The 11696-nt window shown below is 29.8% G+C and overlaps 2 protein-coding genes across 3 annotated transcripts; one reads left to right on the top strand and one right to left on the bottom strand.

Annotated features, from left to right (window-relative positions):
* Positions 1 to 1248: 1248 nt before the first annotated feature.
* eIF2A (eukaryotic translation initiation factor 2A) lies at positions 1249 to 6913 on the bottom strand. 2 transcript variants are annotated; one of them, XM_011067663.2, is made up of 12 exons: positions 6683 to 6913; positions 5847 to 6110; positions 5658 to 5757; positions 5278 to 5453; positions 4264 to 4352; positions 4035 to 4185; positions 3757 to 3927; positions 3402 to 3576; positions 3140 to 3309; positions 2954 to 3049; positions 2693 to 2865; positions 1249 to 2596 (listed from the first exon to the last, which is right to left on the bottom strand). In XM_011067663.2, exons 1-12 carry the CDS (start codon positions 6888 to 6890, stop codon positions 2471 to 2473), a joined length of 1899 nt encoding a protein of 632 aa, XP_011065965.2. In that variant the 5' UTR covers positions 6891 to 6913; the 3' UTR covers positions 1249 to 2470. The 2 variants fall into 2 exon arrangements, with proteins under 2 accessions (XP_011065965.2, XP_011065972.1); XM_011067670.2 differs by having other exon boundaries at positions 6200 to 6814.
* A 1146-nt stretch (positions 6914 to 8059) lies between these two features.
* LOC105153030 (growth hormone-regulated TBC protein 1-A) lies at positions 8060 to 11625 on the top strand. The gene is made up of 7 exons (XM_011067650.2): positions 8060 to 8618; positions 9799 to 9997; positions 10072 to 10302; positions 10448 to 10608; positions 10676 to 10784; positions 10924 to 11109; positions 11195 to 11625. Exons 1-7 carry the CDS (start codon positions 8599 to 8601, stop codon positions 11300 to 11302), a joined length of 1014 nt encoding a protein of 337 aa, XP_011065952.1. The 5' UTR covers positions 8060 to 8598; the 3' UTR covers positions 11303 to 11625.
* Positions 11626 to 11696: the final 71 nt, after the last annotated feature.

Raw genomic sequence — 11696 nt, 5'->3', positions numbered from 1 at the left:
TGACGAGCGACGCCCGCGATTGGCCCTGGGTCCCCTGTCGCTGAACGTCGCTGAATGTCGCCGTCGATGGCGCGGGAACGTTTGATCGACGCCATTCGCACTAGGGGCTTTATTCTCGAAAAATATTGCACATATTAAAAAAAAAAGAAAATCTATATTCCCAAAAATATTAGAGAAATCTATAATAATAATAATATAACGTAAAATACTTTCATATATTTTTGTACGTGATATTTTTCGAGAATAAGCTTCAGATTCCTTCGATCTTGAATGATCTCGAACTTATTTCGTGAAGTCGCGAAATGATGTTCTGGTGAAAATTTTTCTTAGAATTTTTAATATAAAATTTCTCCGAATTTTTAGATAGAAATGAACCCTAAAGTGATTACGATTAACTTAATTGGTAATTAAACTTAACTCTGCGCGAGATAGAATTGCTTAAAAAAATTGTCATTTTCCGACAAATCTAATTTTTCTTGTTATCAAATAAAAAATTAATTCTACTCATATTAACAAAACAGGATAAGCATTACTCGATAAGTTAATTAAGTTAATCGTAAGTGATCCTAAATTTCTAATTGTTTAAGTTGCTCGATATTTTTCTAATGTTAATAGAATTATTAATTGTTCGTAGTTTGAAAAAAAAATTGAATTAAATATAATTAAATATAATAATATAATTATAATAATTAATTATAATTATAATAATACAAGTACTTTGGTTATAATAATTCAAGCACTTCTATTAAGTCAATTAGTTAAAAGTTCAATCAATTTTATTGTTTCAATTATATTATAATTATATCTTATTATTAAATAAACAATTATTTAATCAAATTTTTATTAAAGTTGTCCCCTAAAACAAATCTCCTATTATCTGTTTCTTCTTCTTGCTACGCATTTTGTTACAAGGTAGAAAATAAGGCAAAAATAATATATTCTTATTGTTGTAATTTTAATAATGTTATGCACTTGGAATGAAAGAAGCAATATCTCAATAAAATAAAAGAGAAATGTAAAACGTGTAAACAAAGATATATTCTCGTTATTTAAATTATTATTTTATATTATTTACTATCACATTTTTTCGCATTCAGGCTATTATTTTGTATTAAAATTAATTCTTGTCGCAAATATAAACATTAACATTTTTACATAAAAAAATAACTGAATTTTACGCGTTTTCTCGTGAAATAAGTTTTTGAAATATAAATTACGAGTTTATTTTGGTGAACAGGGCATATCTCATTTGATATCCAATCAACAACTTCTTTAGAAATTTATTTTCATAAATGTCATCTGACTGTACATAACATTTGTAATTACTATATATATTCTTGTATATATCAGATTAGTTCCTTATTAATACGTTGTTCTTATATATTCTTTAAGTGCAGTTTATTCAGTTGAATAGATTTTGGAAAAATGTTTCAATGTTTTATTTATACTTAATAATTACACAATTACGCTAATTATACTTATGTCCATGTTGAAAACTACAAAAAAAATGTATACCCTAATATAATACAAAAAAAATTGCAAATTTTCATCTAAAAATATCGTATATAAGAAAGAACAAAACTTAGAACATAATCAAAATAATAATATAAGTGAAAAAATGTATACAAATTTTAAGTATACAAAAAGTTTCCTTTTCAGAAATTGATAATCAATATCTTTATCTGAATATCATAATTTTCGATTGCAAAAGACTACACCAGATAATATTTTTGTAAATGCGCAGAACAAGATATTTAAATGCAAAATCTACTGCACTATAAATATTTGTTACATAGACTTCAAATATTAAAAAATATTTTTTCGTACAAAAGAAGATAAAACAGTGTGAACAGATTATAAGAACAGTAATATATTTTCATATTGTCGGAAACGCATTTGAGAATTCCAATAAATTTTTAATCATAATAATAAGCTTTTAGCTAGAGTCAATAAGCAGCTTTCGTTAATTTAGTAATGATTATTGAAATGCACACAATAATTTAAGATTTTAAGATTTTTAGTTAAGATTGGTAATAAACACTGCAATGCTATCTCTATCATCATCTCTCAATGTATATTAGTAACAAAATTCAGGAGAAATACATAAGTAGTCCTCCACTAATACTAAATACGATACTATTAGCAGAATTCTTTGTTGATTAAAACTAATATAAATGTCTGTTATTATTTATGTGTACGAACACAATTCTTGGATTCAGTCAAAACGGAACTTTTTACATGCATTCAGTATCGATTCGTAACTGATGAGAGAAGAGAGGAGATATTTTCAGATTTGATTGTATCCAAAATTTCTCATATTATAATCTCGCTGTTTTTTTCAAGTTGTAAAGGTGAACAATTTGTTTTTCACCCACAAGTGTCTCTTGCAATCATTTTATTTAAAAAAAAGCCACTTTGTCATAGCTTTGTCTATTTATCAAGTTATTCTGTTTAATATTTGGATGATTTATCATAAAGTTAGCTCTTCAAGTTCTTTTAGCAATTCATCTTCCTTTTTAATCTTGTCTAATTGATTAATTTCTAATTGTTTTCCTGCTTTCAACTGTTCTTTCAATTTCGAAATTTGATCTAATTTCTGTGACACAAATTGAAATTGTTAATTCTTAATAATAATATACGAAAATAATGGAAGAAAAAGACATCATATTAGATATTCGAATAATATACTTACACTCGTTATTTTCTTTATTTTTTTATTTTTTTCAGGATCGTCAGTTAGTTCTATTTTTATGCTCGTTGTTGTATTTGAAACATGCTCAGTTGGATTGTTAGACTCTAATTCTTTTTTAGCTTTTTTTGCTTCCCGGTTCTTCTTCATTTTTAATGCAGCTTTTGATGGATTTGCTATAAATAAATGAACAACAAAATAGAATTAACAAATTGAAATAGAATTACAATAAAATATTTTTTTCATATATATTTATATATTTACATTCACTTGATTTAGAAGGCACCTCAAGATCATCATGTAACTTAAATGTAATATTTTGTCCTCTGGCACATGGTGGTCTGTATGCTTCTTTTGGTGCTAGAAATATATACACAAATACATTTGCTATATGTATTTTGAAAATATGTTTAGAAACATATTCTAAAATCATCATAATATGATTATTACCTTGCGACTGATTATCATTAGTGACAATTCCCTCAACTGCTTTATAACTAATAGGTTTTTGTGGGAAAACATTCGAAGGGAAACTTTGCCATGCTACTTCCCAAAGTTCTTCTTGGTTATTCCATGGTCGTTGGTATATCAGTGAGCCGGTATAATGCCAAATTTTAAATCTATATAATAATTTAATACACATATTAATTTTGCAACAGAGATAAATATATTTTTAATTTAGCACAATTTCTTTTAGTATATATTTATTTACCCATTGGTAATTCGTAATCTAGGTGCTGTAGTTGCAGTCATGAAATGTTCTCCATCTGGTGACCACCGCAGCAGTGTAGTATCTGGTGCATCAGTTTTAGCAATGAGTTTTCTGTTAATGACATCCCATAATTCGATGCCGCTCCTAAGATTACCAAATCCAGCCAAAAGCAATAGTACACAGTAGTCAAGGAAATTAATGCATAAATAAATAATTTACCTTTTTCAATATATACAATTACTTTCTACTATAAGAGAGAGACTTTCTACTGTCTATAATTAACAACTATTTAGTGTTATCCAGTTATCAATAACATGTACATTCATTAATTCGTAATAAAATAGTAAAAGGATATTGTTGCCATGTGGATTATAATATATACTATTTCTATACAACATGCCAAACTCAAAGACAGCTTCACATTTACAATTAAATAACGTTGTTTTAGAAGGCATAAAGCCATATATCACACAGAATTCTGTGTTTCTGGGAGACCATTCTACTGCATGTATAGGACCTTCTTTACCTAATCAGAAGAATTTCTGTATGTTACAATATTATTTTAAAATTAATTTCATTTATTTTAAATTTTCAATACTAATTGAAAACAACAGTATTTTAATATAGACTTACTGAGCATAACCATAGCAGTCTCCCCTTTTACATTGAGATGATGCAATGTCTGTTTTCCATAATATGATGCACCGGTCTTATCAACTTCTGTGTTTGTCATCAATAAAACATTTGTTCCACATTGATTCCAATACATATCGACTTTATCTGCCTAAAAAATAATAATAATAAATCAAAATACAAGAAACATACTAATATACTTAATGTTTAGAAAATGTTCAAAATTTACTTGGAAAAAGCTTTTGCTTGCGATCGCTTCTCCAATTTCAAACTTTGGATATTTAAATAACCTTCCAAAGGAAGGTTGACCAGAACTTCCTAAATTATATATAAACAAATTTTTTATTGAAAAAATGCACATTAAATAGTTCAGATAATATATAAATAAATATAAATCATTAATTATTATAGGAGATATTAAATGTGGAGAGTGCTGCAATAACGTGCAAATATTTTAAATTCAATTTAGTCATTAAAATAATTTTAGTGTAACATACTTTATAATTGCGTTTTGCTATTAATAGTTAATTGATATTCATTGTGTACAGATGCATAAAATTTGATACTTAATTCAGTGACAGATATTTATGAGAACTACGTTGTGAAATTTTTGTAGGTTAACAATATAATTTTTCCGAAAGAAGAGTACTTACACGTATAAATTATATGCTAAACAATAATCAGGAAAATTTTCTATTGTAAATCCTATTTCATTATACATTATATTTTTGGAAAATGTCAATATGTGCTTTTCTATTGAATGTTTCTTTTTATATGTGATTAAATATCTACTTCAAATTTTATATTTTAGATCTTCAGGCCATCATTTATATTATATTTAAATGATATATGTATATACATAAGTAAAACTGAAATAAAAAAATATTATATAAACTATGACATAGTCAATGCAATGTATTACTTCTAAATTATTTAATTCAGCAGTTACATATTATCTTTCAAACAATAATAAACTTAATAAATATTAGTTCAATTATTATACAAGTACTTTACAATAAATTATTTTTTAATTTTTTAAATATTTGTAACTATACATATTTTATTATAAAATTCTTATAAAGTATTATATATATCAAACACTTTTTATATATAATTTTACTATTGTGTCAAATATCTTTAAGGTGTACAATCTCCACATTTCAGTATCTCATCATATTGCAATTAATAATTTCTATAATTGTACATTTTAAAATTATAGTATTAAAAAAATAGACATAATTACCTGGCATATAACAAAGGATATGGTAGGGAGCATTACCAGGTGCTATACTAAATTTGGCAATATTGCCTTTACCTATTTTGTGTACATATCTATCAAAGTTGTTATTTTCATATAAAAGAACATTTCCTCCTTTTAATATTCCATAGAATGTTTCGTCACTTGACCACTGTGGCTCCCTATTTTTTCATTAAATGAATAATTATTTCGATGCATCACATATATATTTAATAAAAGTATTAGTTGCAACATAAAATTAACTGTTCCATTACTATTTTTATCTTTACTCTATAATTGTCAATCAGAGATTTTAATGATCAGAAAGGTTAATTTTAAATTGATTAATCAAAAGGAGAGTCAGAATAATCAGTGCAATACATTACCAATCCCCCATTCTCTTCTGGATAAGATGTTGAACATGTTCACCTGTTTCAGACTTCCATATGTGAAAATTTTGTGATCCCTGAGGCTCTTCTTTTGTTACTAAAATTATATCACAATGTTTCTAATTAACAGACATTATAAAATTAATGCAAGCCTGCTTACACTCGATATAATTTTGTGTTAATTACCAAAGGATGGTTCCCAAGTTGCAAGATAAGTGCTATAACTAGAGAATTTAAGAGAACAGATTTTGGGTCGTTGGATTTCTGCGACAATCTGCCACGTCTTGCACAGCACGATTTTAACTTTAGAGGCATTAGACCATGCAAAATATTGACCATCTGGACTGAAGAGCATGGTCTTGCAGTTTTTGTTGTCATCTTTAGGAAATGTTTTGACAGGTTCATAGGACGGTGGACCATATGCTAAATTTATACCATTGGACCCTCTTACTGTAAAATACATTAGTACTTTTTTTTACATCTAATAACAAAAAATACATGCTTATTACATGCTTGTATTATGTTAATATATCCTATACATTTATCTATTAAATGGAATAAGAACGTCGTTTAAATGACGAATAATCTCTGTTTCTGAGGGACACGTCAAGGTGAATGTGTAAATTGTAATTTCATTTTTTTTTTTTTCAATATTACTGCTTTCACAAATATCGCGTCAGCTGTGACGTTTGAGAGCGTACACGTCACAATAGTTGGAGGTTAGAGATATAGAATCTCGCGGTAAATTCGTTTCAGGCCGTGCCTGCGACTTGCGACGTGTCGAACACCGCTGTCACTGCGAATAATCTCGAGGCGATCTCGAATCATTCGATGCCATAAAACACCGGAGACAGACACGTGCACATTCATCGCGGGTACGGTGTGCAACGGGCACACTCGGAATGCCATCGGACATTCGCGTATGCGGTTTCCTTGGAAGCAAAGTCTCTCTGGCGATCAGGTTGCGACTTGACAATCGACAGTCTCGTGAATCTACGGGAATACCTGAAAGAAATGCTTACCAGCGACGCAGGGAACGAGCGAAGCCATTTTACCACCGTCACCATGTGGTGCTGCGCACAACCACCACACAACGGGCAAGATTTGTACCGTTTCGTGTTCTGTTCTGTCTGAACTGTCTGAAGTCAGGCTCTCTTCCGGCAGTTCCGGGTTCCGGCTTGAGCGCTCCGCGCGACGTGCCGAGATTGCTGGGAATCGATTAATGCCCATTTCCACCAATGTAGATTAACTTTAATCTTTAGAACTAGAAAAAGATGAAAAGTAAGTTGAACCGAGATTAAAGTTAATCTACATTGATGGAAACGGGCATAAGTTCGACAATTAAAACTGACCTAACTTCAGATGTGTAAACACCTTATTAATAAGGTTTGTCGCATCGCATGTTCCAACATACTCCAATATATTCTTATCATAGCTCCTACTCACTCTAACATGAGTAGGAATAGTAAAAGCATGTTGGAGCATGCAACTGCATGCAATGAACGAATCTATACGTATATTACGATGTCGGATGTACATATATTTTTGCATCATTTATTTTACAAAGGAAACTGAGGGAAACTTTTCAGCAAAATTAGATTTTCATCATATATATTGACAGGGGCCACAAAAGTAAGGTGATGAATTCATTAAGAAGAGAAAAGGAGGAAACATTAAATAAATATTGATATAAATATTCAATATTGATTGTCGTAATTAAATTTTAAGAAATAAATATTTATTATAATTGTTAATGAAACACTTAAATAATATTATTATTATATTTGTAAATAATTAATAACACTTAATGTCGAAGTGTTACATATATATGAGATATTACAACAAAAATTATTATTACGAGATTACATTTTATTTTCTTAAATTATACTTTTTGTACTGAATGTTTTTACATAAAAAAATCATAAAATTCTTCAGTTAGTTGACAATTACATTTATTATTTTGTACGCTTAAAAAAGAGATTTTTTTAATTCATGATCATGTCTTCAGTTTGAAACAAAATTTGAGACGTATTGTAAAGTGGAACGAAGAGTTAAAATTTGAGACGGTCATCTTACATAAGAATTATTGGATGCTTTTCATTTGGTGACACAAATCGACATAAGCATTCATTCTGTTTTTCTTCATTCACTTAGTAAAGATATAACGTCACTTGTGTCTCCTTGGAAAACTCCTAAGATCTGTTATTTGCACTTAGAATCTTCGCTTTCTCTCCCTCTCTTTTCAACGTCAAAATATATTTATTTTATTTTAATTGCAAAAAATTTTAAGAAATTTCAAGCAATACAACCCACAACCAGATATATGAACGTTTATAACGTCGAGTGTATCGAGTGTACAATCGATCTCGAACTCGATCTCGCGCGCGATCAATCGATCGAGTCATTCTTTTCGAATCACTGCGGAATAACGAAATGTATACAATATGCACCGATAAATCATCCGTAATTTACGGAGGCGAGTGGTCGGATCTATACTTGGAGGAGTCTAAAATCGCGAGATATTCCACGCAAGTATTTTTTTGGCAACCATGCGTCTTGATGGAAAATGACCTTTTCATAATTCGACGGTCTTTCGCAACTCTACCCTCTCTACATACGAACCGCCTTTCCATTCTATCATTCGGGAATCGGGCGCAGTCAGCAGCAGTCAGAGTCAGATGCTCAAATGGATCATTCGTGATGAAGAAAAGAGACGCACGCCGCGACTGAACTGAGAGCAGCTGAGAGCTCCACGCTGTGCTCAGCAGTGCTCTTTCCTTCAGGCGTTTCGAAACATTTTCGAACAATTCGAGCGCGATCGGGTGTTATCGCGCCGAAAGGTGAAACCGTGGGCGTTTCGTACACGAAATATCTATGGACGTAGTTGCACGCGCGCGCGATCGTAGATCTCCTCGACACCCACCGAATTGCATAGGGCATGGCAAGTTCATGCTTCAGGTAATTGTAACAGTTGTTTTTCCTCCTGTGAAACAAATCATGCGTTCACCCTGCATACCGTGAATACGACTGACTCTCGTCGATTCGCAAATTTCGCGTTTATTTTACTTTTATTTTTGTCTCGTCGAGGTTATGTTTCCGCCCCTCAAACCACTTTGAAAACGAGACTCCCTTCTGCTTTCGTTCATTTGTCAAAACTTGTTTTTTTTCTTTTTTTTTATTATCACTACAATTATGTATTAATTCGCGAATCATTCGTACTGTAATGAAAGTGGTATGAAAGTATATGATATAATATTTACTTGGTAATCAACATAGCAATAACTTATTTTGTATTATAAGACATAAAGTGCTTTCCATTTGATGACACAAAGTTGACATAAATATCGTTTTTTTTTTGTTACTTATCAAATGCAAAGAAGGACAGAATCATTTATGCCCGTTTCTAGCAAGATAGATTAACTCTAATTCTAAAGATTAGAAAAAGACGAAGAGTAAGTTGAACCGAGATTAAAGTTAATTTACATATATATAATAATATTTGTATTTATTTGTGTTATTAAATGGAAAGCATCCCTAATGATGTTTGTATCAACTTGTGTTACTAAAGCTATTTTCTTTTTAAGCTTAATCTTATATAATGTGCTCTTTGTTTCTTTTACTTCTTGCCTTTTGCCTCACTCATTTTCTATCATCCAAGATAAAAACTTCGGAAGAGACAAGAATAGACATGAAAAGAAACATAATTTTTAATAAAATGGTCTCAAAGAGGCAAAAAGGCATGCGATAAAAAACAAAAAACACATTGTAGATAAAACTTTAGGAGTCACAATTGATAACGATAAATACAGTTTTATATTTGTTAGTCATTAATTGTTAAGAAGAACAAAATGACATTTTTGTCCACTGTATCCTGTTCTTTTCAGCTGAACTTGTGTGATTTATCTTTCTTCTTTTTTTTTCAGTTGTGGAGAAAAAAAGAAAAAAAGATGAATGTGCAAGAAATTTAGTTGCATTGACATCCATAAACTATTTATATGTATATCTACTAGGATCACTTTTTGAGTTCATTTTATGTATATTATAGATTTTCAGTACTGGCAGTTTATATCTGAATACAATCTACATATAATAGATATTGTATGATATAATAATTATATATTTATATATTTGTTTCCAGTGATGTGGACGAATATGGTTTCGAACGACCACACGACTTCGATTATGAAACATACGAAGATTTTATGTCCGAGTACCTTAAGATACTCGCAAAGATGGCCAAAAAGTGGGCGAAAATTATCGGTGAGGGAAAGTCCCTACGAAGCATTACGATCAAGAAATACGTTCGTAAAGGCATTCCAGGGGAACATAGAGGATTGGTAATATTCATAAGTCAAAATCCAATTCATTATATTTTTCATATATAATACAGAAAAATATTGAATCGTTGTAGGTGTGGCTCGCTGTAAGCGGTGGTGAAGACATGAAGAATGCGTCGCCAGATCTTTATCAAAAGTTACTATTATCTCCTCATAATGCAGAAACCGCTGAGATTATTAAAACTGATCTTCCAAGAACATTTCCAGACAATATATTCTTTAATAATACAGAGAATCAGCAGCATCAATTATACAATGTTTTATTAGCTTTTGCTCATCAAAACAAAACTGTTGGATATTGCCAGGTAACATCTACAGTGCATATTTCCGAATATATGAATAAAATAACAAAATTTTAATAAAAAATTTCATGAAGAGTAAGATTTTATGAGAAAGTTTCAAAAGATGTTTACTGTGCCTTATTAAAAAATGTTTTAATATTTTTTTCAGGGTTTAAACTACATAGCGGGTTTACTTTTGCTTGTAACAAAAAGCGAAGAAACAGCATTTTGGTTATTAAAAGTATTGATTGATAAAATTCTACCAGATTATTATACATGTACTATGGATGGCCTACTCACTGATATCGATGTGCTCGCAGAATTAGTAAGGTAAAAGAAAATTTACTGTAGTTTTACTCATCAGCAATATTTATCAATGTACACGTTATTTTTACAGAATAAAAATGCCTGATGTATATCAGCATGTAACAAACGTAGGGCTGCCTTGGCCAGTAATTACGACTAAATGGTTTGTGTGTTTGTTTGCTGAAGTTTTACCTATAGAGGTATGTCATAATTATCGAAACATTGAATAATTTTTTATATTATATAATAATTATCTAAATATGTATCATCACTTATTTTGCTTATAAAAGCTTTCAATATTTTGACTCCAAAAAATTGAAGGTAATTTTAAATTCACAGACTACTCTGCGTATTTGGGATTGTCTTTTTTACGAAGGTACCAAGATTATCTTCCGTGTCGCATTGACACTTATAAAAAGGAATAAATCTAATCTATTAGCTTGTCAAGATTTTACAACGCTGGCTGAGTGTTTTAAGGAAATTACGAAAGATAGTATTGTTTTACGATGTCACGAGTTTATGCAAGTATGTAGTTGTATATTACGTGTAGTTCATACATCAAATAGAGAAGAACATTAGATATTTATGGAGACATTTTTCTGTTTTACAGAGTATTTTTAAAGTACCTGGATCACTGCCTGGAAACACGATAGCAAAACTAAGAACAAAGCACATGCAACAACGCATAAAACGAAAACAAGATAAGTTAGAACGATAGTATTAATGACCAATTTTTGTCACATACACCGAAATATTCTAGTCTGTTGTTATTCGTTATGCATCATTTGCAAAATGAATGCATATAATGCTGTATTATATTGTTACTGCATAATTTTATTTTGTACATATAATGTTCATTTAGCAATGTATGATACATTTACTCAATTATTTTTAATTTATCTTAGTTTTATTATTATGTACACAATATTTTAGTAAAAATATTAGAATGTGAAGTATTATAATCTATAATGAAAGTTGCATAATTGTGATATTTTGTGGAAGTAACAATATGGAAATATTGACGAAATATCTGATGAAAAATAGTTGTCCTCATAATATTTTATTCTAATTGACTCTGAATTTATATGCAGTTTCTATTTATGCATAAACTT

Source organism: Acromyrmex echinatior, chromosome 3, assembly GCF_024713525.1.
Source record: "Acromyrmex echinatior isolate Ae372 chromosome 3, ASM2471352v2, whole genome shotgun sequence".
NCBI lineage: Eukaryota > Metazoa > Arthropoda > Insecta > Hymenoptera > Formicidae > Acromyrmex > Acromyrmex echinatior.
Note: the sequence above shows the minus strand (reverse complement) of the source record. Positions and strands in the feature narration are given on the sequence as shown.

Coding starts and splice junctions, on each gene's coding strand:
- eIF2A (XM_011067663.2), bottom strand. CDS start 6,890: ATGGGCATTAATCGATTCCCAGCAATCTCGGCACGTCGCGCGGAGCGC. Junction 2,866..2,953: donor GCCTTCTAAATCAAGTGAAT/GTAAATATATAA, acceptor ATTTATTTATAG/CAAATCCATCAAAAGCTGCA. Junction 2,597..2,692: donor AAATAAAGAAAATAACGAGT/GTAAGTATATTA, acceptor TTTGTGTCACAG/AAATTAGATCAAATTTCGAA.
- LOC105153030 (XM_011067650.2), top strand. CDS start 8,599: ATGGCAAGTTCATGCTTCAG. Junction 10,785..10,923: donor CTGAAGTTTTACCTATAGAG/GTATGTCATAAT, acceptor TTAAATTCACAG/ACTACTCTGCGTATTTGGGA. Junction 11,110..11,194: donor GATGTCACGAGTTTATGCAA/GTATGTAGTTGT, acceptor TCTGTTTTACAG/AGTATTTTTAAAGTACCTGG.